General features: G+C 39.8%; 1 protein-coding gene across 1 annotated transcript; it reads right to left on the bottom strand.

Annotated features, from left to right (window-relative positions):
- Nucleotides 1-16361: 16361 nt before the first annotated feature.
- Nucleotides 16362-17724, bottom strand: LOC148554334 (uncharacterized). Its single transcript, XM_088495113.1, has 3 exons — nucleotides 17633-17724; nucleotides 16945-17101; nucleotides 16362-16802 (listed from the first exon to the last, which is right to left on the bottom strand). The coding sequence occupies exons 1-3, from the start codon at nucleotides 17722-17724 to the stop codon at nucleotides 16362-16364; spliced, it is 690 nt and encodes a 229-aa protein (XP_088351239.1).
- Between the last annotated feature and the right edge of the window lie 7758 nt (nucleotides 17725-25482).

Here is a 25482-nt window from a genome sequence, read left to right as displayed (position 1 = left end):
CAAATAGGACACTTTAAACCTTAAGGACCAAAACAGGATTACGTCCAAACGTAGAGAATTAATTTAGTACTTTACCCTATACGAAAATAAAATTTTAGAACAAGTATTAGTGTTCTGATGGTTACCTGAAACGTCGATTTGGGCATGAATGTGAGGTCCATATCCCTTTGTATGGCAGTGTCTGACTGGTTGATGCTGATGCATCACCTGTCCGAGTTCCTCATGAAGAGGTGGGGGGTGGTACCTGTTCATACCCTCGCTCAATAAATAAAAGCCAGACCCAAGAAGACCAAAATGGCCCACTAATAAGGTAGACTTCACTATAAACCCGACCTCCTGCAATGACGTGGAGGTCTAGCTCTGCTCGACTTAACAAGTAACTGCCTCCTTTAATCTCTCCTACTATCTCTATCTCATCTATAAGGTAGATCCCAACAAACTCCAAAGATAAAGGGAACGCTTATCTATCAGAAAAGATAGAACTAATCCAACAAAGATGGTTATCTACTCTACTATAAATATACTAACACCCCTCAGGTATATTCATGTTCTACTCTACTAAAAACATGCTTAAAGCCCTTGCCAACTTAAGCATCGGAGTCTCTTTCAGATACCACCCCCACCTCCTCACGAGGAACTCGGACAGGCGGCATCTCGGCACCAAAGAGGTCGGACGTTACCACTCAAAGGGACCTAGACCTCACGTTCAGGCCTAAATCAACATTTCAGGTAACCCTCGGAACATTGGCGCCGTTGTTGGGGACCTGGGATTCACCCTCTGACAAATGGCAGACCACGAGCGCAGAGATGGCTATACGGCATCTGAATCTGAGCGAGAAGACCAGCAAGAAGACCAAGCCCTCTTACTTCCGCCTCCCCCACCACACCATGGCCCCCACGGGGAAGGGAGCTCAGGAAATCCTCAAACAAGGAGGATCCAGTTTGAGGTCCACCATCCCGAGGCTGAGGACCAACCTCATGCGACCGAGATCCTAGATCTCGTTCATGGCCAAGGGGATCGACTACAACAGCTCGAACACGAGGCTGAACGACAACGGGAAGCAGAACGGGATTTGCAAAAAGAAGTAAGGCGACGAAAGGAGTTAGGAAACAAGCTACGAAAATTGGAAGCTGATATACAAAGGAGGAATAATCGGGCGGAGCGTGATGAAAGTTCCTTGGGAGGGCAAGATCCGTTCACAAAAGAAATCATGAAAGCTAAAGTTCCTAGGAACTTCAAATCTCCCGACATGGATCTCTGTGACGGAACGTCTGACCCGAGCCACCATCTCAGTAATTTTAGGAGCAGAATGTACTTAGCCGACGCCTCTGACACCACTCGTTCATTGCAAAGTCTTCCCAACTACTTTAACCAAGGCTGCAATAAAATGGTTTGATAGCTTGCCCCCCAGGTCGGTCACTAGTTTCGACGACTTGGCAAGAAAATATTTTTACCAGATTCTCCATCCATAAAGACAAAACGAAGCACGCCCCGAGCCTGCTAGGGGTAAATCAGGATGTCAGGGAAACCCTTCGAGACTATATGGAAAGATTCAACAAAACTTGCCTGGAAATTCAGAGTCTACCAACCGAAGCCATAATTATGGGTCTGGTTAATGACCTTAGAGAAGGGTCATTCTCTCAGTCAATATCTAAGAGATACCCAACCTCCCTAATTGAAATTCAACAGAGGGCAGAAAAGTACTTCAATATGGAGGAAAACTCCCGACTTAGGGAACCTCCTTCGTGGTCTAACTTGCCCTACTATCAAACTCGGGACAAAGAGAGGGAACCCAAGAAAAAAGAGGAACAAAATATAGAAAAGCCTCGAAAGTATCACAACTATACCTCTCTAAGGGTTTCCTTGTTCGATGTTTACAGAGAAATATGTCATACAGAAAAGATTCCACCTCCTCGTCCGATTAAACATAAGAAAGCTGGAAGTCGGACCGAATATTGTGAGTACCATAAATTGTACGGGCATTCCACTAATGAATGTTACGACCTAAATAATGTCATCGAAAAGTTGGCCAGAGAAGGCCGACTTGACAGATACCTAGCAGACAGGCCAGACGACCCAAAGAAGAGAATAAGGGATGAAGAAGGAGGACAATCAGAACGCCCTCTTTACACCCCAGAGTGACACATCCATATGATTAATGGAGGGTTCACAGGAGGAGGGGTGTCAAAATCCTCATGAAAAGGACACCTCAAAGAAGTATACCAGGTTAGGGAACATAACCAACCGACCGACCTACCCACCATCTCTTTCACAAAAGAGAACGCACAAGGCCTACTGCCCGGGCACGATGACCCAGTGGTGATAACAATGATCTTGGCCAACACGAACCTTCATCACACCCTGATAGACCAAGGAAGCTCAGCTGATATCTTGTTCAAACCCGCTTTCGACAAGCTCGGGTTGGAAGAAAAAGACCTAAAAGCATACCCCGACAGTTTGTTCGGACTTGGGGATATCCCTATCCGACCTCTTGGTTATATCTCATTATATACCACCTTTGGAAAGGGTGCCAGGTCAAGAACCTTAAGCATCGATTACATTGTAGTTGATGTGAACTCGGCCTATAACGCTCTAATAGGGCGAACGACCTTAAACAGGCTTGTAGTTGTCGTCTCTACTCCCCACTTTTGCATGAAATTCCTTACGTCCGAAGGGGTTGCTACCATCAAAGGAGACTAAAAGCTAGCCAGAAAGTGCTATAACGAGAGCCTTAGTCTGAAAGGCAACTCGGGAGGCAAGGAAGTCAATGCCGTCAAATTAGGGGGAGTCCGAGTTCGTGAAGAATTACACCCTCTACCTGAAGGCAAAGTTGAAGAGGTCAAAATAGGAGACAACCTTGATAAGACAACAAGCATAAGGGCAAATTTGAAAGAAAGTCTAAAGAAGCAGCTCATTGACTTGTTGAGGAAAAACTCCGACCTCTTTCCCTGGAAAGCTTTCAACATGCCTGGAATAAATTCTGACCTGATGTGCCACAAGCTTGCTGTATACCCCGGTTCCCAACATATTCAGCAGAAGCACAGAAAGCTCGGGCCAGAGTGAACACAAGTCGTAGAAGAGCAAGTGTAGGCCCTACTAGAAGCGGGATTTATAAGAGAAGTGAAATATCCGCTTTGGCTAGCCAATGTTGTATTGGTAAAAATGCAGAACGAAAAGTGGAGGATATGTGTTGATTATACTGACCTCAATAAAACCTGCCCTAAGGACCCTTATCCACTCTCCAGCATAGATGCCTTGGTCGATTCAACGTCAGGTTACAGATACCTGTCCTCTATGGATGCCTACTCGGGATACAATCAAATCCTGATGTACAAGCTGGATCAGGAAAAGACCTCATTCATAACTCCAAAGGCAAACTATTGCTATATAGTAATGCCTTTTGGATTGAAGAATGAGGGAGCTACCTACCAACTATTGATGAATAAGGTATTTTTTCCTCACATAGGAAAACTAATGGAGATATACGTGGATGACATGCTCGTTAAGACTAAAGAGGACGGAACATTGTTATCCAACCTCTCAGAAGTATTCTTAACTATAAGAAAGCATGAAATGAGGTTAAATTCCTCAAAATGCACCTTTGCATTAGAAGCTGGGAAATTCTTAGGGTTTATGCTGACTCAAAGAGGCATAGAAGCAAACCCTGACAAATGGCAGGCTATACTCAACATGAAGAGCCCGACTTGTGTTAAAGAGGTTCAACAACTAAATGGAAGGTTAGCCACTCTATATAGATTTTTAGCAGGGTCAGCTCTAAAGTCACTTCCCTTTTGTACAATCCTAAGGAAAGGGAAGTAATTTGAGTGGACCCCAAAGTGCGAACAAACTTTCCAAGACTTCAAAGCATTCCTGGGGCAAACACCCATTCTTACCCGACCTATTAAAGGGGAAGAACTCGTGCTATACCTATCAATTGGAAGTCGGGCTATTGCCTCAGCCCTAATTCGGGAAGACAAAAAGGGTAAACAACCTATCTACTTCATCAGCAAAATCTTACAAGGGGCAAAGTTGAAGTATAAAAAAAAAAGAGAAGTTTGCTTACGCCCCTGTTCTTACATCTAGGAGACTCCGACCTTACTTCCAGGACCATACCATTAAGGTCTGTACTAATCAACCAATGAAGAATATCCTACAAAAGACGGACTTGGCTGGGAGAATTCTGCAATGGGCGGTGGAGCTGTCCGAGTTTGACTTAAGATACAAAGCTTAGACAGCCATCAAATCACAATACCTCACCGACTTCATTGCCGAATACACTAAAAGTCCCGGGAACCCCACTACATGGAGTCTGTACATAGATGGGTCATCGAATAAATCTAGAAGTGGGGCTGGTGTTATTCTAGAAAGTGATCAAGGAACTCGGATAGAACTATCCTTAAGGTTCGAGTTCCCTGCTTCTAATAATCAGGTAGAATATGAGGCCCTAATGGCTAGCTTGAAGCTGGCTAAAGAAGTGGAGGCAGAAAAGGTGGTAGTTTTAAGTGATTCGCAAGTGATAACTTCGCAAATTAATGGCACCTACCAAGCTAAAGACCCTACTATGAAGAAATACTTGGAGGAGACACGAGAACAATTGACACACTTTTCAGAAAGTGAGGTCCGACATATAACTCGAGAATCCAATGCCCGAGCAGACGCTTTATCAAAGTTAGCCAATACCAAGCCAGGAGGCAACAATAGAAGTCTCATTCAAGAGACTCTACAAACGCCATCCATATCAAAGGAAGAGGAAGTATTGACTATATACCATCAATATTTAGGGTGGATGACTCCCATAGTCAACTACCTCAAATTTGATATACTCTCCAAAGATAAAAAAAAGGCTAAAAGGCTCTTAAAAGAGGCACAAAATTATACGCTACTCCACAATATCCTATACAAAAGAGGGATCTCAACACCTCTCTTAAAATGCGTTCTGACCTCCAGCACAAAGGAAGTCCTGGAGGACGTACATAGTGGCGTATGTGGAAATCACCTAGGAGCTCGATCACTAGCTAAAAAAGTGATCTGAGCTGGATTTTTTTGGCCGACCTTGCAAAAGGAGGCGGCCGAGTTCGTCAAAACATGCCCGCCTTGCCAAAAACATGCTAATTTTCATGTGGCACCTCCTGAGGAGCTCATCAGCATCACCTCGCCATGGCCATTTGTGAAATGGAGTCTTGATCTACTTGGACCATTTTCCCAAGCTCCAGGCCAAATTAAATACCTCATAGTAGGGATTGACTACTTTACTAAATGGATTGAGGTAGAACCCTTGGCAACTATCGCTGCTCAAGGAAGTAAAAAATTCTTGTATAAGAACATTGTCACAAGGTTTGGTGTCTCCCAATCCATCACCATGGACAATGGAGCTTAATTTACCGACTCGACCTTTAGAAATTTGGTGTCTGACTTGCGTATAAAACACTAGTTCACATCCGTAGAGAACCCCCAGGCCAATGGACAAGCTGAAGCTGCCAACAAAGTCATATTGGCAGGGTTAAAACGTCGATTGCAAGATGCGAAAGGAGCTTGGGTGGACGAGCTTCCTCAAGTCTTGTGGGCTTATCGGACCACTCCATATTCCACAACAGGAGAATCACCTTTCCGACTTACATATGGAACGGAAGTAGTGATCCCCATAGAAGTAGCCGAAGAATCAACTAGAGTTTTGTTTTACAATGAAAGAGTTAATAGCCAAGCTCAAAGAGAAGAGCTCAACCTTCTACATGAAGTCCGAAAAGGAGCTCGGATTAAGGAAAAAGCTCTGAAGCAAAGGATGGCTCTAAGGTACAATAAAAAGGTGACCCAGAGAAACTTCACCATCAATGACCTCATCCTGATTCGGAACGACATCGGAACACAGAAGTCAGGAGAAGGAAAGCTAGGTGCAAATTGGAAAGAACCTTACAAGATAGTAGAGGTCCTAGGCAAAGGTTCCTATAAGGTGTCCGACCTCCAAGTACGGGAGCTCTCGAGGTCTTGGAACGCTTGTAACCTAAAAATGTACTATAGCTAAAAAGCCTTGTACCTAGGTGCACTCTTTTTCCTAACAAGTAAGGGTTTTTTAATGAGGCACCAGTACAAGGGCTAGGGGCACCCAAGCCTTTAGCAAAAAGCTCTGTAAAAGAATTTCTTAAACATTAATAAAAAATTTCAAGTTTATTTCTTTTTAAGTTTTCTATTTCAAACGCATTAACTTAAACTTGACAAACCGCAAAAATCATTGCTCGACCTAAAGTTGTCGACAAGATAAAGTGATGAGGTACAAGTTAATGTAAAAAGTTATACAAACAACTCGTACAAAACGACCTCAAACAGGTCGGATAAAAAATAGAGTTGTATAAATAACTTAGGCTGAGACCGATTATATAAAGTCGGCATACGAAAGGAAATTAATAAAGCCGTTAACGAATCGAGGGTCAAACCAAATCGTGCCTTACCACAAGTATTCAACAAAAGGATACTTTTATAAAGTTTTGAACACTGTCTAACAAAATTTGCAAACAACAACTAAACAATAAACAGTAAAGTGTTCCAAGAAACTACCAACTATTACATAAAGGAAAAATGTTATAAGCCCACAGGTCGGACTATCAAACAAACACCAAAAGCAATAAGATTCAAGACTCCTCATCATTCGAGTCAGGCTTGGGAACTATATTTCCATCCACCACAACATTGTTCACACTGAAGAGAGAAAGGTCAAGGTCGGGAGCTAAGACCCTGACCTGAGACTCTAAGTTGTTGAACATTTCATCCATCCCTAAGGCAGCCATCTCCCAGGACTCCTCAAGCTCCACCATCAGCCTCTTCATCTCCTCCTCTAGCGTCAGCCTCTCCCCAAACAGACAGGTATAACTCTCTTGATACTTCTTGGCCTTTTCCTCAGCCAAGGCAGCTGTAGCTTCCGACTTAGTGGCCTCTCCCAAGCTCTTTGAAGATCCGATCTTAAATTTTGCCGCTCCTTCTCCAGATCCTTCTTCAGCTCATCAAGTCTCTCCACATCAGCCCGGGTAGCTGCCAGGGCACTTTTCGTTGCCTGGATAGGGGAACCCTTCTTTAGCAAGGGTCGCGCACACCCCAACTGTTTGAACACCTTCCCGGGCTAAGTGCTGAAGATGGTTCTAGATGGTGATATCGTCCGTGCTCAGATGATGATAGGGGAGCACATTTTTCTCACCCCAGGTCAAGGCATCAAAACGACTCGAATAGACACTTTCCTCACCATCTACTTTCAGCTTCTTAAAGGGGGGATCAAAAGAATAAGGGGATTCAGGGGAAGGCTCGGAAGGTATAGGCCTGGATAGTGGAGTGGGGATGATGACCTTCTGAACGGCAGGACCCGACCCCGACTTCTTCCTCGGAGAAGATCGAACGAATGATCTTGCCCCGATCTCTTTCTGTGACCCAGCACCTACCTCTTTCTGTTGCTGAAGATTCTTGGCAACAAGAGACTTCTTGGTGTTCTGCAGATATTTCATAGCTGACTTCGGAGCCATACTTTATGCAAACCAAAATAAGACAAAATCAGGATCAACATCTAAAAAAAAGAAGAATTCAATAAGTAAGTGAAGGAGAACTACCAAGATCCAACTTCGAAAGACTAGGATCTTCCAAATATCTCTTCGTGTCCAAATGGGGATCTTGACCTCAAGAACCTAAAATAAAGTTTACGATACCCCTCTCTAAGTCATCTAAATCAGACAGATCGCACTTAACAATATTAAGGGTGTCCTGCCAGTACAAGGGGAATAAGGGTTCTTGATTCTCGGGAAGAAAGAAAGGTCGGGCACCCATAGCTCCCTTTACCTTAAAAAAGTAATTTTTAAAGTCATGAAAAGAGTCATCAAAGATGGAAAAATCTTTCTGACCTTGAACAGCTCTGAAGGATATCCATCCCGACTTCTTGGTAGAACTGTAGGATTTGGTAGCAATAAAGAGATAGAAAAAGACGTTAGCCATAGGTCGGACATCCAACTCCCGACATAGGAGCTGGAACATTTTCATGAAAGCCCAGGAATTCAGGTGCAGTTGAGAAGGGGCAAGGTTTAAAGATCGCAATACCCCTATCTCAAAATCTGTGAAAGGAAGTTGGACACCTAGCCTAGTGAAAGAGCAATCATAGGCATAAAAGAAAGGCTGTTCGGATTCCACTATAGGGAGAAACACACTCTCTCCTCAGGGTCGAGAAGTTCTAGGACATAGCTCCTCTCATCCCCCCTATTCTCGCAAATACTGTGGTACCTATGGAACTCATCACAATACTCCCTATCAATCACAGGGACACAGCTAAGAATAACACTATTTACCCAAACCTGAAGACTGGGGAAACCTTAGTCGACATATTCAAAATAACCTTGCGAGACATAAACACTACACCTACAAGCGAAAAGTAAAGAATGCCGTTACTACGAGAAGTTAGAAGTCGTACAAAAGAGGTCGAACAAACAGAGAAAACCAAAAAGAGTTACTTCTTTCAAAAGACCTTTTCAAAGAGTCAACTGGAGTTTCTCCCAGACAAATTCGTCGTATCAAAGCAACACCATTTGGGGCAACAATCAAACAGGATTGTAGCTACAATCATATACAAAAGAAAATCTTTTTTTAGCAAAATCAAAGAGAGGTCTCTAAAGGAGTCAAGAAGAATCCATCCTCGAAATCTTTTCAAGAAAAATTTTTTCTCACAAAACGGAAAAGAGCCGAAAGGCAAAATCCCTTCCAACAAAGAACAAAAGGAACCACGAAATAGAAAGTTCAAATAAAAACACACAAGTAGACCCAGGCAAGATAAAATAGAAGAAGAGAAGAAATAGAACCAACCTCGATGAAGAAAAGAAGGAGATAGGCATGTCTAAAATAGCAACCACAACAGACGATCCCCTTCTCACCGGCGACGAACAAAAACGCTTTCAAGGAATCTCGAAAGATAGCAAGAACACAAAGGGGCACTTTTAAGAAAGAAAAAGACTTTCAAAAACAAGAAATAAAAAGAAGAAGAGCTAAAAGAAGCTATTTATAAGAGACAAACAAGTCAAAACGGCTCCTTGGCACCCAGTTAAGTAGGCGTGGATCCCCAGAAACAACTGCCACGCATCATCAAAGCACCACCAACGTTGGAAATTTCAAACACGTCGGGTAGGCCGACGTGCTTAAAGGACTAACGTCCGCAGCAGAGGCCAATGACCTATGAAAAGAGCAGACTCAAGCAGGGGCACTGTTCATACCCTGACCCAATAAATAAAAGTTAGGCCCAAGAAGACCAAAAAAGCCCACTAAAGGTGGACTTCACTATAAACCCGACCTCCTTAAGGAGGTCGGGCAATGACGTGGAGGTCCAGCTCTGCTCGACTTAACGAGTAACTGCCTCATTTAATCTCTCCTACTACCTCTACCTCATGTAGAAGGTAGATCCCAATAAACTTCCAAGATAAAGGGAAAGCTTATCTATCAAAAAAGATAAAACTACTCCAACAAGGTTGGTTATCCACTCTACTATAAATACACTGACACCCCTTAGGTATATTCACGTTCTACTCTACTAAAAACCTGCTTAAATCCCTTGCTAACTTAAGCATCGGAATCTCTTGCAGGTACCACCTCCCACCTCCTCACGAGGAATTCAGAAGAGGTTGGACGCTGCCACTCAAAGGGACCTGGACCTCACGTTCAGGCCCAAATCAATGTTTTAGGTAACCCTCGGAACAGTACCTGTAAGAGATTCTGATGCTTAAGTTAGCAAGGGCTTTAGGCAGGATTTTAGTAAATTGGGACTTAAATTATACCTGAGGGGTGTCAGAATATTTATAGTGCAGTCAATAACCACCTTTGTTTGGAGTAGTTTCATCTTTATTGATGGATAACCGTTCCCTTTATCTTGGGAGTTCATTTGCATCTATCTTTTAGGGAAGATACAGATTGTTAGAGAGATTTTCAGAGGCAGTTACCTGTTTAGGCAAGTAGAACTAGGCCCTTTCGCAGTATCCAACCTCTTTAAAGTGGTCAGGTGAGGGAGGAGATCCCTTTCTTGAATTGGGCTGATAATCCTTATTGGGCCTGACTTTAATTTATTAGGCCAGGGTATGAACAGTGCCGCTGCTGGAGTCCGAGCCTTATGCTAGGTTGGGCTCGAGCATTTAGCGGCTTTTGCTTACACGTTAGGTACCCCGCCTTTCCAGAGGTCGGGTACTCGACGTGTTTTAAAAATTTGAACATTTCTCTCTTTAAGTGAGGGGTGAACATTGCGCGACAGTTTTTCTTGGGATCTGCGCATGTTTTAAAGAGGAGTTAAGAGTCATTATGCCCCTTTGTCCCTTATTAAAGCATTTTTGGCTCTTCTTCTTCCCTTTTCCCAACTGTTTAAAGCTTTTTCATTTTCATCTCCCTTCGCAAAAATCTTTCTTCTTCTGTTCTTGCTTTCTAGTCGCTCTCGATTCCAAGATTTCTTCGTCTTGGATCTTTTAAAGATTTTTCTTTGTGGAAAGGAATGTTCGTGACTTGTAGTTTTGACTTTCCCTCCTTCTTTGAATTTTCATCAACGTTGGTACTTCTGTTTATGTTATCAGTAGCTTTGTGTTTTATTTGTAGCGTGCTATTTTGAATGGATTTCGAATAGAAATGCTAGCAATGTGCTTCTTTGGGTGTTGCTTCTTGGGTTTCGGTGGTAGTCTTACTTTTTTATTTTTCTTTGAGACTTCGTTGATTGTCGTCGTTTAGTCTGAAGGCTTCTTTTGTAACCATTTAATTGATTGAACCATAACGGCTTTTGTTGATTGAATCGTCGTTGGTTATTTGGGACTTTTTGAGTTTTTGTGGAACTGTTGTAACTGTAACTGTTTTGTTGTTTGCTGTCGTATTGCCCCCAATGGTGTTGCTGTTATGTTGTTACTGATAGCATAAGAGGGACACCATTTTGGTGCTTTTTGTAGAAAAATGTTAAAAATGGCTTTTGTTGGTTTTACTTACTTTTGACCGACTTCTTTTGGACGACGTCCGAGTTGTTGGAGTAACGACTTCTTTATTTTGAATCTGTAGGTATAGCTTATATGTCGGGTGCTGTAGTTCTGAGTATGTTAACAAAAGTTTCTCCTAGCCTTTTAAATTAGGTAGATACCACTGTCCTTTCCTGCATTCTTGTAGTTGATAAGGAATATTGCGATACATTCTGTAGGCATTATAAGATCTGTGAGAACAGGAGGACGAGAGGAACTAGGAGTTAGTAGTACCTGATCCCGAAGAGAAATTTTGTTTTCCTCCCTTAGATAAGTCGGACCGACCTTTCTGCTATGCTTATGATTGCTTTATTACCAAATTAGGTGTTTTACTCCTTTTCACCGATTTTGAGACAAATATTCTTTGGACTTGCAATGTTGCCCCTTTCTAACTTCACCCGAACTCTTGGGCCTTCTTAAAAAATTTTCAGCTTCTATGCCGGGAGCTGGGAGTCCGGCCTTCCACCATGGTCTTCTTTCATTTGTTTGTTTTGACTAAGCCCAGGACGACGAAAGGTAAGGCCTCCTGGTTTCCTTTTGTGCCATCCAGGATAAGAAAATTTTTCCATATTTGATTAATCTTTTCACGATTTTAAGAATTACTTCTTTAAAATTCGAGCCGTAGAGGGTGCCCAACCTTTCTTTTTGGATGAGAATGATGAACCCTCCTTTCCTTTATACTGACAAGAGAAATTTGTAATATCCAAGTATGGTGTCGATAAATTAGATGATAATGAGAGGGTGTTGTGAACGTGTTACAAGACTGCTGGGGTCGGGCTTCACACTTGGACACAAAAAGGTTTCTAGGAGACCCCGGTCAACTTCAATTCGAGCTAGGTATTTTTTCGACCTGTATCTTCCACAATTTTGTTAGTTGTATACTGTTTTTCCTAATGATCCTTTATTCTTGTTTTGTAGATACTATGGCTTCTAAGACTTCATCTACGAAATTTCTACGCCAGACTAAGAAGACAGTTGTGGCCCGAAGTCTTCAGGGTCAAGGAGCCGGGGAAACTTCTTCCCGTCCTTTCCCAAAGAAAACGGACTCAGGTCCTACTGCCTAGAAGAACCTCATCCCTACTCCTTTTGTTCGCTTTATCCCTTCGGATCCGACTTTGGAAAGCTCGGGTACCCCGTCTTCACCGTCACCTTCAGGGCCTCCTCCCAAAAAATAGAAAACTGTTGGGGAGCCGAGTATCAACAATAACGATTTTGACGGGTTCGCTTGGAGCAAGAATAATATTTTGCTCCATAGCCAGATATCCATGGATGATGTGGCTGTTCAAAATCACCTCAACCATATGGCCCGTAATTGTATCTCTCTGGCAGGGATGAGCACTGCTCTGGCTAAGGAGCTGAGAAAGACTCCTGTCAGTGCCACTTAGGCCTTTCTTGACTCCACCCGAGTTGAAGTGGAAAGGCTAAAGGATTTGAAGGAGGAGTTAGAGGAGGAAATTATAAGGCTAAGTCCGACCTGGAAAAAGCTCGTTCTCAGACAATAAAGGCTGAGGCTACGGCGTTAATGGCTGAAGAAGTGAAAAAGAGGTCCGGAGAGAGCTATACTCGGACCTATGGGGAGTTAAAAAATGCCTAGGAGGAACACGCCGCCCTTCAAGAGCACGTGATTAGGGGGATGGACGGGATGTTCAATAATATGAAGGCTCAAGTCCAAGTCCACACTCCCAACCTTGATCCTTTTTTTTTGTAGCCAAGACAATATCATTGTTGACAGGAAGATCGTGCCAACCCCTGATAATGGGGAGGAACCTCAACCTGATCCGATGTCCCAAGGCAGCCGACCTCCTCAGAACCCCGAGGTCCGTGCCAAGGTCTAGAATGCTGAAACTCTTCCCTCGCATCCTGATTCGATTTCGACTGTTCCGGTCTCGGTACATCCCCCGACACCTCCTGTCCGAGGTAACGATGCCGAGATCGGTGAAGATCTCAACCCTCTACTTGGGGCTACTTCTTAGAATGCTCTTTTATGTTTTTATTTGAAATATTTGAAATGACTCATCTTGTGAGTCTCATGACACTTTACTTTTGTAATAGTTAGTAACTTTTTGAACACTTGACTTTGTTATAGTTGTTTTTTTACAACTTTTGTAAAGTAGTATTCAGGTTACTTTCTAGTGCCTTAAAGAACCATTCTACTTTTTTTTTATTGAATGAAGCTAAGTCCATGAGATTTGAATATAGTTTGTTTGATTTTGGATCTTAGTAAACTTGTTAAGTAATGAATATATTTATGATTTTCCTTTCCTAGTTTTGACTTCGCGTAGTCGGACTTTGTTTAAGTTATTTCTACACTTTGTTTTTACCCGACTTTGAGTCAGTTTTCACGAATTGTTTTTATAAATTCTTACACTAATTTGTACCTCGTCGCTTTATCTTGCCGACCACTTTAGATCGGGCAATGACTTTCGCGGTTTGTTGAGCTTAAATTAGTGCGTCTTTGATAGGAAACCTTTTGAAGAAAGAAGTAGGAATTTTATTGATAAGAAAGAAATTCCTTTACATAATCTTATGTACTAAAGACTTGAGTACCCCTAGCTATTGTTTTAGTGCCTCGTTAAAACCCCCTTAAGAAAAAATCATTTATGAGGAAAAATCCTAAGGTCGAGAAAAAGAGTACACTAGGGAACAAGGTTCACTACCTAGTTGTAGTACTTTCTTAGGTTACATGCGTGCCAAGACCTCGGCAGCTCCCGCTCTTGGAGGTCGGATACTTTGTAGTAACCTTTGTCTAAGATTTCGACTATCTTGTAAGGTCCCTTCCAATTTGTAGCTAGCTTTCCTTCGCTTGATTTTTGTACTCCGATGTCATTTCGTATCAAGATGAGGTCGTTGATGGTGAAACTTCTTTTGATCACTTTTTAGTTATACCTTAAGGCCATTCTTTGTTTTAGGGCTTTCTCCTTAATCCGAGCTCTTTCTCAGACTTCGGAGAGAAGATCGTACTCTTCTTTTTGTGCCTGGATGTTAGCTCCTTCATTGTAGAATTTGACCTGAGGTGATTCTTCGGCAATTTCTATGGGGATCATGGCTTTCATTCCGTAGGGAAGTCAAAATGTGACTCTTCTGTCGTGGAGTGCGGGGTTGTCCGATATGCCCACAAAACTTGAGGGAGATCGTCAGCCTAAGCCTCCTTTGCGTCTTGTAATCGGTGCTTCAATCCAGCCAAAGTGACTTTGTTTGCAGCTTCAACTTGTCCATTGGCCTGAGGATGTTCTACCGATGTGAACTGGTGCTTTATCTTGAGATTGGCCACCAGATTCCTAAAAGTCGTGTCGGTAAATTGAGTTCCATTATTCGTGGTGATGGACTAGGAAACTCCAAACCTTGTGACGATGTTCTTATACAAGAATTTCCAACTTCTTTGGGCAGTGATAGTTGCTAATGGCTCTACCTCGATCCACTTAGTGAAATAGGCAATCCCTACTATGAGGTATTTGACTTGTCCCAGAGCTTGAGGAAATGGTCCGAGTAGATCGAGGCCCCATTTTGCAAATGGCCATGGCGAGGTAACGCTAGGGGTGCACATGGGTCGGGTGAAGCCGGGTTTGATGTGACTCAGACCCGGCCTGAAATATACACCGGGTCTATTTATTAGACCCGAATCCGGCCCTAGATCCGATGAAATCAATACACTTTCAGGCCACAATTATACCGGGTGAAAACTGGGTGAAAATCAGACCGTTAACATTACATTACGTTGATACCTTCTTGTAAGCTAGCATGTAAAAATATCCAAATTTCCAAGACTCCAACCATTATTTAACATGGTAAAATTCACTTAGAAAAATATAACAAGAACCAACCCTTCTTCAAAATTAAAGCATAACCACAATCAATACTAATATTGTCTAATAATACCTGTTCATACCCTGGGTCGAGCTCTCCGACCCGGGATGTTGAAGACAAAGTCAACTGACCTCTTTAGGTCAAACTACCCGACCTCTTCTCAAAAAAGCTCGGGCAAATCACCAGGAAAAGCCCAAATAGGCCCCAAACAGAGGAACACGACCCAAATCCAAAGGCAGTCCATGCCTACAGAGATAAGGGCGGTTCCCTTGATGATAAGATGACCTCACTCAAAGATAAGATAAGATAAAGATAAGATAACTATCTTATCCTCAACAAAGGTCACTCCACACTACTATAAATACACTGGAGTACCCAGATATAACGCATACTCTGATTCTACTAAAAACCTGCTTAATACCCTTGCTAACTTAAGTATCGGAGTCCCTTGCAGGTACCACCACCCTCCGATGACAAAGGATCAGCAGCACCGCCAGTTCAACAAGTCAGACACGACAGCTCCGGCCACCACAGCAGATCTCATCCAAGATCGACCTTCAATTTCAGGTAACCCTCGGAACAATACCAAATAAAAATCAATACAAATAACACAATATTATGCATTAGTCTAAAGTCTTATGCATTCTAAATATAAAATATTAACTTATAGTCTTATAATGACTAATAACACAAAATATTAAGGTTTACAATACTTAAATTCTACATAAGAATAGTCATGATCCATCACTAATAATACAAAATATTAATTGTGTATGATGACCGGGTCACCGGCCGACTTCGGGTGGCTCGAGCTATGGCCCGGACCCGACCCGAAATAATGATCGGGTCTATTTTTGAGACCCTTACCCGGCCTTAAACCCGATGAAATCACACCAAATTAGCCCCCAAAGTGTTCGGGACCAGGCCGGGCCAGGTCATGTGCACCCCTAGGTAACGCTGATGAGCTCTCCAAGAGGCGCAACATGGAAGTTGGCATGCTTCTAGTAAGGAAGGCACTTCTTAACAAACTTGACTGCTTCCGTTTGTAAGGTCGGCCAAAAGAAGCCAGCTCGAATTACCTTCTTGGCCAGTGATTGAGCTCCCAAGTGATTGCCACATATACTATTGTGTACGTCTTCCAGGACTTCCTGTGTGTGGGGAGTCGGAACGCACTTCAAGTGGGGTATTGAGATCCATCTTTTGTATAAGACATTATAGACCAATGTGTAATTTTGTGCCTCTTTTACGAGTCTTCTGGCCTCCGTTTCATCCTTGGGAAGGATATCGAATTTAAGGTAATTGACTATGGGGGTCATCCATCCTAAATTTTGATTTGATATGGTCATTACCTCTTAATTGTCCTCCGCTTTTGATATTGATGGTGCTTGTTCAGTTTCCTGAATAAGACTTCTATTATTGCCCCCTGGCTTAGTGCTGGCTAATTTGGAGAGGGTATCAGCTTGGGCGTTTGATTCCCGAGATATATGTCAGACTTCTCCTCCTGAGAAGTGTGCCAGCTGATCTCGTACTTCATCCAAGTACTTTCTCATAGTGGGATCTTTGGCTTAATAGGTGTCGTTAATCTGCAAAGTGGTTACTTGGGAATTACTGAACACTATCAACCTTTCAGCCACCACTTCTTTAGTCAGCTTTAAGCCAGCGAGTAAAGCCTCATACTCTGCTTGGTTATTGGAAGCAGGTAACTCGAATCTTAGTGAAAGTTCTATCCGAGTTCTTTGGTCACTCTCCAAGATGACACCAGCTCTACTGCCGGCTTTGTTGTATGACCCATCTACGTATAGGCTCCATGTAGTTGGATCTCCCTGGCTTTCAGTGTATTCGGCGACAAAGCCAGCAAGATATTGTGACTTAATTGCTGTCTGAGCTTTATATATTAGGTCAAACTCAAACAGTTCCATGGCCCATTGTAGCAACTGTCCTACCAAATCCGTCTTTTGTAAAATGTGTTTCATTGGTTGGTTAGTACGAACTTTGATGGTATGAACCTGGAAGTAAGGTCGGAGTCTTCGAGATGTAAGGATAAGGGCATAAGCGAACTTTTTTTATCTTTTGATAGTTCAATTCTGCTCCCTATAAAGCTTTGCTGACAAAGTAGATAGGTTGCTGCCCCTTTTCATCTTCTCAAACCAAGGCTGAAGCTATAGCTCGACCTGCTGCTACCAAGTATAGCACAAGCTCTTCCCCTTCCACAAGTCGGGTGAGTATAGGGGGATGTCCCAGGAATGCTTTGAAGTCCTGAAAGGCTTGCTCGCATTCTGGGGTCCATTCAAATTGTTTCCCTTTTCTGAGAATTGAGTATAAGGGAAGTGATTTCAGAGTTAATCCGGCTAGAAATCTGGATAGAGATGCCAGCCTTCCATTTAATTGTTGAACCTCTTTGACACAAGTTGAGCTCTTCATGTTGAGTATAGCCCGACGATTGTCCGGGTTCGCTTCTATGCCTCTCTGGGTTGGCATAAAGCCTAAGAATTTTCTTGCTTCTACTGCAAAGGTGCATTTTGAAGGGTTTAACCTCATCTCATTCTTCCTTATCGTAGAGGACACCTCAGAGAGATTGGACAACAAGGTTGAGTTCTCTTTGGTTTTTACGAGCATGTCGTCTACATATACCTTCATGAATTTTCCTATGTAAGAGAAAAATACTTTGTTCATTAATCGCTGGTATGTGGCTCTTGCGTTCTTTAATCCAAAAGGTATTACTATGTAACAATAGTTAGCTTTTAAAGTTACGAACGAGATCTTTTCTTGGTCCGGTGTGTACATCATGATTTGGTTGTATCCCGAGTAAGCGTCCATGAAGGACAGATACTAATACCTTGAGGCCGAGTCGACCAGAGCATCAATACTAGGGAGAGAATATGAATCCTTGGCACAAGCTTTGTTGAGATCGGTGTAATTGATGCACATTCTCTATTTCCCATTTTACTTTCTTTACCAAAACGACGTTGGCTAGCCACAATGGATACTTCACCTCCCTTATGAATCCTGCTTCCAACAGGGCTTGTACCTATTCCTCCACGACTTGTGCTCTTTCTAGTATGATTTTCCGACGCTTTTGTTGAATAGGTCGAGAACCCGGATATACTGCGAGTTTATGGGACATCAGGTTAGGATCTATGCCGGGCATGTCGGAAGCTTTCCAAGCGAAGAGGTTGGAATTTCTTCTCAGTAGATCAATGATCTGTTCATTTAGGATTTTCTCCAAGTTAGCCTCTATATTTTTTGTTTTGCCAGGGTGATCTTCGATTTGTACTTCCTCTATCTTGCCTCCAGGTTGGGGGCGCAGTTCTTCTCGAGTTCGGACCCCACCCAGTTCAATTGTGTTGACCTCTTTGCTCCTGGGATTGCCTTTTAAATTAAGGCTTTCATTATAGAACTTACGTGCTAGCTTCTGATCCCCCTTAATAGTGGCAATTCCTTCCATTGTGGGAAACTTCATACAGAGGTGAGGTGTGGAGACAACAGCTGTAAGTCGATTCAAGGTGGTCTAACCTATTAAGGCATTGTAAGCCAAAGCGACGCCAACCACAGTATAATCAATGCTCAATGTCATTAACCTTGCACCCTTTCCAAAAGTGGTGTACAAGGAGATGTACCCAAGAAGTCAGATCTCTGTATCTCCCAGTACAAAGAGGCTGTCTGCTTATGCTATTAGATCCTTTTCTTCCAGCCCACGTTTGTCGAAGGCAGGTTTGAACAAGATGTCTGCCGAACAACCCTGATCTATTAGGGTTCTATGGAGGTTAGCGTTTGCGAGGATCATTGTTATCACCACGGGGTCGTCATGCCCAAGTGTTATCCCTTGAGCATCTTCTTTAGTGAACGAGATAGTGGGCAAGTCGGGTAGTCTGCTATCTTTTCCAACTTGGTACACTTCTTTCAGGTGCCTTTTCTGTGACGATTTCGTTGTTCCTCCTCCAGCGAATCCTCCATTGATCATGTGTATGTGTCGCTCCAGGGTCTGAGGTGGACGTTCTTTCCGTCCTCCTTCCTCCTCCCTCCTCCCTCCTTCTCTTCCTCGGATCATCTGACATTTCAGCCAAGTATCTATCTAGCCGGCCTTCTCTGACCAACGTTTCTATGACATTCTTCAGGTCGTAGCAGTCATTGGTGGAATGTCTATAGAGTTTGTGATACTCGCAGTATTCTGTCTGACTTCCTGCCTTCTTATGTTTGATTGGACAAGGAGGTGGAAACTTCTCTGTGTGGCATATCTCTCTGTAAACATCCACAAAAGAGACTCGGAGCGGAGTGTAATTGTGGTATCTTCGAGTTTTGCTCTTCTTCTTCTTGGGTTCCTTTTCCTTTTCCCGAGGTTGATAGGGCAGGTTTGGTCGTGGGAAAGGTTTCTTTAGTAGGAAAATTTTCTCCATGTTGATGTATTTTCCTGCCCTTTCTTAGACTTCATTCAGGAAAATCGGGTGTCGCTTGGATATGGACTAAGAGAATGGCCCTTCTCTGAGGACATTGACTAGCCCCATGATCACAGCTTCAGTGGGCAAATTTGAATCTCTAAACATGCTTTATTAAACCTTTTCATATAGTCTCGGAGAGTTTTTCTGACCTCTTGCTTAACTCCTAACAAGCTCGGGGAGTGCTTCACTTTATCCTTTTGGATAGAGAACCTGGTCAGAAATTTCTTTGCCAGGTTATCAAAGCCAGTTACCGATATGGGGGTAAGTTATCGAACCACTTCATTGCAGCTTTGGTTAAAGTGATCGGGAAGGTTTTGCAGCAGGTGGCATCAGAGGCGTCAGCCAAGTACATCTAGCTTTTAAAGTTGCTGAGATAATATCTTAGGTCAGTCGTTCCGTCATAGAGATCCATGTTGGGAGTTTTGAAGTTCCTAAGAACTTTAGCTTGCATGATCTCTTCTATGAATGGGTCTTCTCCGCCTAGGGGACTTTCCTCCCGATCTGCTCGATTATTTCGGTTTCGAAGGTCGGCCTCTAACTTCAAGAGCTTTTCCTCCAACTCTCTCTGTCGTCTCACCTCTCTCTGTAGTTTCCGTTCTGCTTCCTGTTGTCGCTCGGCTTCGTGCTCGAGCTGTTCTAGTCGTTCTCGCTGACCATGAAACAACTCTAGCAACTCTGTTGTTTGCGAAGGCTCTTCCTCTGCAGGTGGGTGGACCTCTGATTGGATCCGCCTGGGTTGAGGATTTCTCGATGCCCCTTCTCCGTGAGGAACATGCGTTTGTGATAGTGGAGGAAGTATAATGGCATGGTCCTCTGTTTGGGGCTCAGGCTCAAACTCGGATGCTGTATGCTTGTCCTCATACTGGTGGTCTGCCATAATTAGGGGTTAAGTCCCAGGTCCCCAACAACGGCGCCAATGTTCCGAGAGTTACCTGAAACGTTGATTTGGGCCTGAACGTGAGGTCCAAATCCCTATGTATGGTAGCGTCCGACTTGTTGATGTTGAGGTGCCACCTATCCAAGTTCCTCGTGAGAAAGTGAGAGGTGGTACCCGCAAAAAATTCCGATGCTTAAGTTAACAAGAACTTTAGCTAGAATTTTAGTAAATTGGGACTTAAATTATACCTGAGGAGTATCAGTGTATTTATAGTGGAGTTGATAACCACCTTTGTTTGGAGTAGTTCCATCTTTATTGATGGATAACCATTCCCTTTATCTTGGGAGTTCGTTGGCATCTATTTTTTAGGGGAGATAAAAATTGTAAGAGAACTTTTCGGAGGTAATTACCTATTTGGACAGGTAGAGTTGGACCCTTTGCAGTGTCCGACCTTTTTAAAGAGATCGAGTGAGAGAAAAAATTCATTTCCTAAATTAGATTGACAATCCTTATTGAACTTGACTTTAATTTATTGGGTCAGGATATAAACAATTAAATACATTTTAAAAAAATTATTGTGTGTTAAATACGTATACAATTAATTTATCCACTAATTTATAGATAATATTGGAATCATAGCCCATAAAAGTTATTATTTTAATAAAATAAAATAAAATTAACAAGCAGACAGCCACGGCTTTTATTTCATTTTTCAAGATCGGCCGTCTCATAGCTACTCCGCATAACAAGGGAAAAAAGTACCTTTTTTTTCATAGAACAATTTTAAAGTTAAACAGGATAAATTAAAAAAAAAAAAATTGATGGTAGGAAGAACGTATTACCTTTTTTTTAACATTATTTAATATTGATACTTTTGAAATGACATCATTCATTTTCAAAATTTAAATTAATAAAAAAATACAATATAGATAATTATAGTTTTATTTTTTATTTTATTTATTTTATATTTTTTTATTTTTAGAAGTTATCAAAGATTAAATTCTAAATTTTTTCGATATAAAATTTTAATGCTATATCATGATATTACACATTCAAAAAATTTAAATTTATAAAAAAATAATATAAATAATTATATCTCTAATAAAAATACAAAATAAACACTACAAATATTAATGAATTTAATAAATAATTATTTTTTTCTCTTTCTAACTTTTTCGAGTGGAAGTTCCTTTCGTTCTTGGTTAGTTTTTCACTTTTTCTACTCATTATTTTTATTATTATTTTTAGAAATTAATGCGTATCATATACATCGGCCACCTAAGCAATCCCAAATATCTCGAAATATGACGATAAAGTTGGACTAACTCAGCACCATTAAACAAAGTCCTCAAGAAAGTCTGAAGGACTACATAACGAAGTTTGTCAAGACAACCATAAAAATTTCAGACCTCAACCCCAAGGTACATCTCTACGCACTAAAGAGCGGCCTCAGGCCAGGCAAATTCCAAGAGATGATAGCCGTAACAAAACCCAAAACACTAGAAGAGTTCCGTAAAAAGGCGGCCGACCAGATGGAGATAGAAGAGCTCCGAAAAGTCAGAAAAGCAAAAATGTTCAAGAGAAAAGCAAAGAGTTACAAACACAGTTAATACAAGACATGGGTAAACGGTTACAAATGAAAGGTTTTATTTAATTTCAACCGTTAGAAAAATATCGTTCACTCTCATTACAATCAAACGGTTAGGAGTACCTAGAAATTCGCAACACGTTTTCAAATCAATTAATCAATAAAGCGTGAAGGACAAGAAGTGAATTAAATGCAAGAACCGTTTTAAATCCCGTACAAAACCAAACCGAACTTGGGGACTAGAGAATACCAACACAAACACGAAAGTCGAGGGCCGAGGTATACGAGACATGCTCTCCAACATCAGCAACACATTGCTCGGAATTGCTATAGGCCTATAGCTCGGCCACCCCACTCAGATGAACTAGAAATATTATTTGAATGATTAAAATTACTTATTCATTTAGATCATCATTATTATCATTGGAAGAGCTGCTATCATATCTAATTATTACCTAAATTTTTTATTTAAATAAATAAAATAAAAGTATTAATTACCGAAATAAATAAATTTAAAAATATTTATCGATTTGCGTTCTCCAGTCATATCTCGTTTACAGAGTTGTGTCCAACTGGCTATAAAAGGACGTGTAACCCTTGGTATTTCTCATAAACTTTTCGTATCATATTTTCTCATAAATACGCAGCAATAATGGCCAGTAGTAGTCCGTACATAGGTGTGCTTGTGTGTCCCAATTGCCGTATGAAAAACGGCGACAATGGCGTGACATTTGGGCGCGAAGATCCGATATTGTTTCGCACTCAACGTGTGAATACGTTGTCGGATTTGAAGAGTTTGATATTGAGCAGGCTCGGTGGGATAGAAGTGAAGGAGATCGAAAGGGTGGCGTATAGGTTGCTAGCCCATGGGTAATGGAGTCTTCTGGTTTCGACTATTCCGACTACAAGGCAACGAGCATATGCGAGTGATGTTTGACATCCATGAGAGGATCATGGTGGAGCAAGTGATGGAGCTGTCTGCAGAGGTGGGAACATACTACCATGTGTCTACTCTATAGCTGTCTCTAAATTACTTATGTCGGTAAGCAAATCCTAATTAAGTCAAACAAATTGTACAGAAGCAAATATTGTTCTAAATTCATCATACATTCCAACCCTAAAGCATTTTACTCAGTGCTTGTCATTACGAGACTACCCTAACAATGTCCACATACTTATTAGACTAACTGAACATAACGCGACTAACCTCAAAGTCGGCTGCCCTGGCATAATGGGAGGTCTCATTTAGTCTGTTGATGTCCCCATTGTGTCCTGTCTGGCGTGCCATCAATGTATCGAACTCAAATATGGTAGGAAACGGTTAAAAGAGGGGAGAAAGAGTTTGACTAGGTCAGAGTGGAGCCAGGAACATGCTGTGAACGATTTCTATTTATAGGCACCGTTCGGTCTTATCTCGTTTACACTGTAAACGAGATATGATTGTGAAACGCAAATCGGTAAATATTTTTAAATTTATTTATTTCGGTAATTAATACTTTTATTTTATTTATTTAAATAAAAAATCCGTATTTACCTAAGTCACTAGAATATTACAAATTTTTATAGTACTCCTAACAATTTTTAAGCCATTTTTTTAAATTATTTTGTATGGAATAAAATATTTTTTTGTGATATAATTTAAATAAATTTATTGAAAAATTAATAATTTAAAAATTAAAAAATATATATTTTATTCTATGCATTAAAAAAAAGCTAACAAAATATTTAATTATAAAACTTCTTCAAAATATTTATGAGCTGAAAAGTATTATATGGAATTCGAATTGATAGCTCATAAATATTTTGAAGAAGTCTCATAATTAAATATTTTGTTACCTTTTTTTTTTGATACATAGAATAAAATATATATTTTTTATTTTTAAATTATTAATTTATAATAAATTTATTTAAATTATATCAGACAAAAAAATATTTTATTCCATGCAAAACAATTTTTAAAAATAGCTTAGAAGATGTTAAGAGTACTATAAAAATTTGTAATGCCTAGTGACTTAGGTAAATACATGCATGTACTCAAATTTTAAATAAAATACTCTACATAGTTAATAATAGTTTAAAAATTAAAAAATATATATTTTTATCATCTATTTACTTAAGTTACTAAGACATTACAAATTTTTATAATATTTCTAAAAAAATATTTTATTCCATGCAAAATAATTTAAAAAATGTTAGAGGTACTATAAAAATTTGTAACAGACCTATTCGAATTATTAGGGCCATCCTTGCATGTATAATTCGAATCGCTCTAATTCGAATTACATTAACACTATATCCATGCCTAATTCGAATCAAGTTGATTCGAACTGCATAAGGCTTACATCCATTCATAATTCGAATTGGATTACTTCGAATTATAAAAACATTTACTAGTTCGACTTTGTCTAATTCGAATTACTATTCGTTTTTTCTAATTCAAATTGAACTCATTCGAATTACATAGGAATGTACTTTTGGATAAAGTTTTTTGATTTGGTAGAATTCGATAATTTTATTCTCCATTTGATTTAATTGTGTCATTTGTCCTATAAATAAACAATTAATTTTAGTTCTTTAAATAAGACAATAATTTTTTTATGTAATTAATTAGAATTTAGATTTTTTGTTTTATACAAAGAATAATCATATATTATTACATCAATAATAAAAATAATTAATTTTAAATATATTTAAACACTTATTTAAATCGCTGAAATTAATTGAATGACCGTATAAATTTTTTAAAAAAATATTAGGCGATTTAGTATTTTTCTTTAACCAAATTTAACCAAATTATATTATACGTTTTTTTTTGTTTATTTTTTTTAATTTCTTCTCCTCCTTCTATATATGTTCAGTAAAACTAAACTATTGAGTACAAAAATTGTGTGATGACCAACAAAAGTTTTTTAACTCATTTAACCAATAATCATCTAAGATATTAAGTATCATTGGAACTCAACACAAAATTATTAAATAAAAAATAAAAAATTAGTATAAAAAAAAAGAGCAGCAGTAGAAGTAATTTACAAACTATGTAACAAAAATTTGTACTATATTAATAAATTTTTGTATTATATATAAAAATTTTTGTGCTATATAAATATTTTTTTATACTTTTCAACAAATTTTTTTATATTATATCAATAAAAATAATGTAAAAATGAAGAAGAACATACACATATTATGTGAGTGTTTTTTTAATTTGTTAAGTTTTAATTAATTTAATTGAAATTGATTAATAAAATTATTTGTATATATAACACCATTAAAAATTTTGTATATTATCAAGGCATTAAAATTAAATTTTATTATTTATTGAAAAATTACTCAATAATATATTTTAAACATTTTCTATTTTCCTTGTTAAGGTTATATTTATATTTCATAATACTTTATTTAGATCTTAATTTCTTTGCGATGTGCTATGATTAGAGCGGCTTAGATTTGATTTTGGTCATAGTATAATATTTTACTGCAATCATCATATAAATTTAATTTTAATATATTAAAATGCCTGTTTATCAGCAAAAAGTTAAAAAAGAGGTACCATTAGAAGAAAGAAAATGACAACCAAAAAGACAAAAAGATCAACTTTAGCTAAATCATTAATGCATATATTCGATGTAGTGGTTATAGTAGAACTTTTATTTTTATATATTGGATTATAATTTATAAATGGTAAAATTTTTAAAGATGGTCTAATCTATATATATATATATATATTATATTGTTATGGGTATTTATAAAATATTAATGATGTTTTATTTTTATATAATTAAAAT

Source organism: Arachis ipaensis, chromosome B7 (assembly GCF_059453495.1).
Source record: "Arachis ipaensis isolate K30076 ecotype BB chromosome B7, ASM5945349v1, whole genome shotgun sequence".
Lineage (NCBI taxonomy): Eukaryota > Viridiplantae > Streptophyta > Magnoliopsida > Fabales > Fabaceae > Arachis > Arachis ipaensis.
Note: the sequence above shows the minus strand (reverse complement) of the source record. Positions and strands in the feature narration are given on the sequence as shown.

Coding starts and splice junctions, on each gene's coding strand:
- LOC148554334 (XM_088495113.1), bottom strand. CDS start 17,724: ATGTGCATCAATTACACCGATCTCAACAAAGCTTGTGCCAAGGATTCA. Junction 17,102..17,632: donor CTGGTCGACTCGGCCTCAAG/GTATTAGTATCT, acceptor CTCAATTCTCAG/AAAAGGGAAACAATTTGAAT. Junction 16,803..16,944: donor GAGCTATAGCTTCAGCCTTG/GTTTGAGAAGAT, acceptor CCTTACTTCCAG/GTTCATACCATCAAAGTTCG.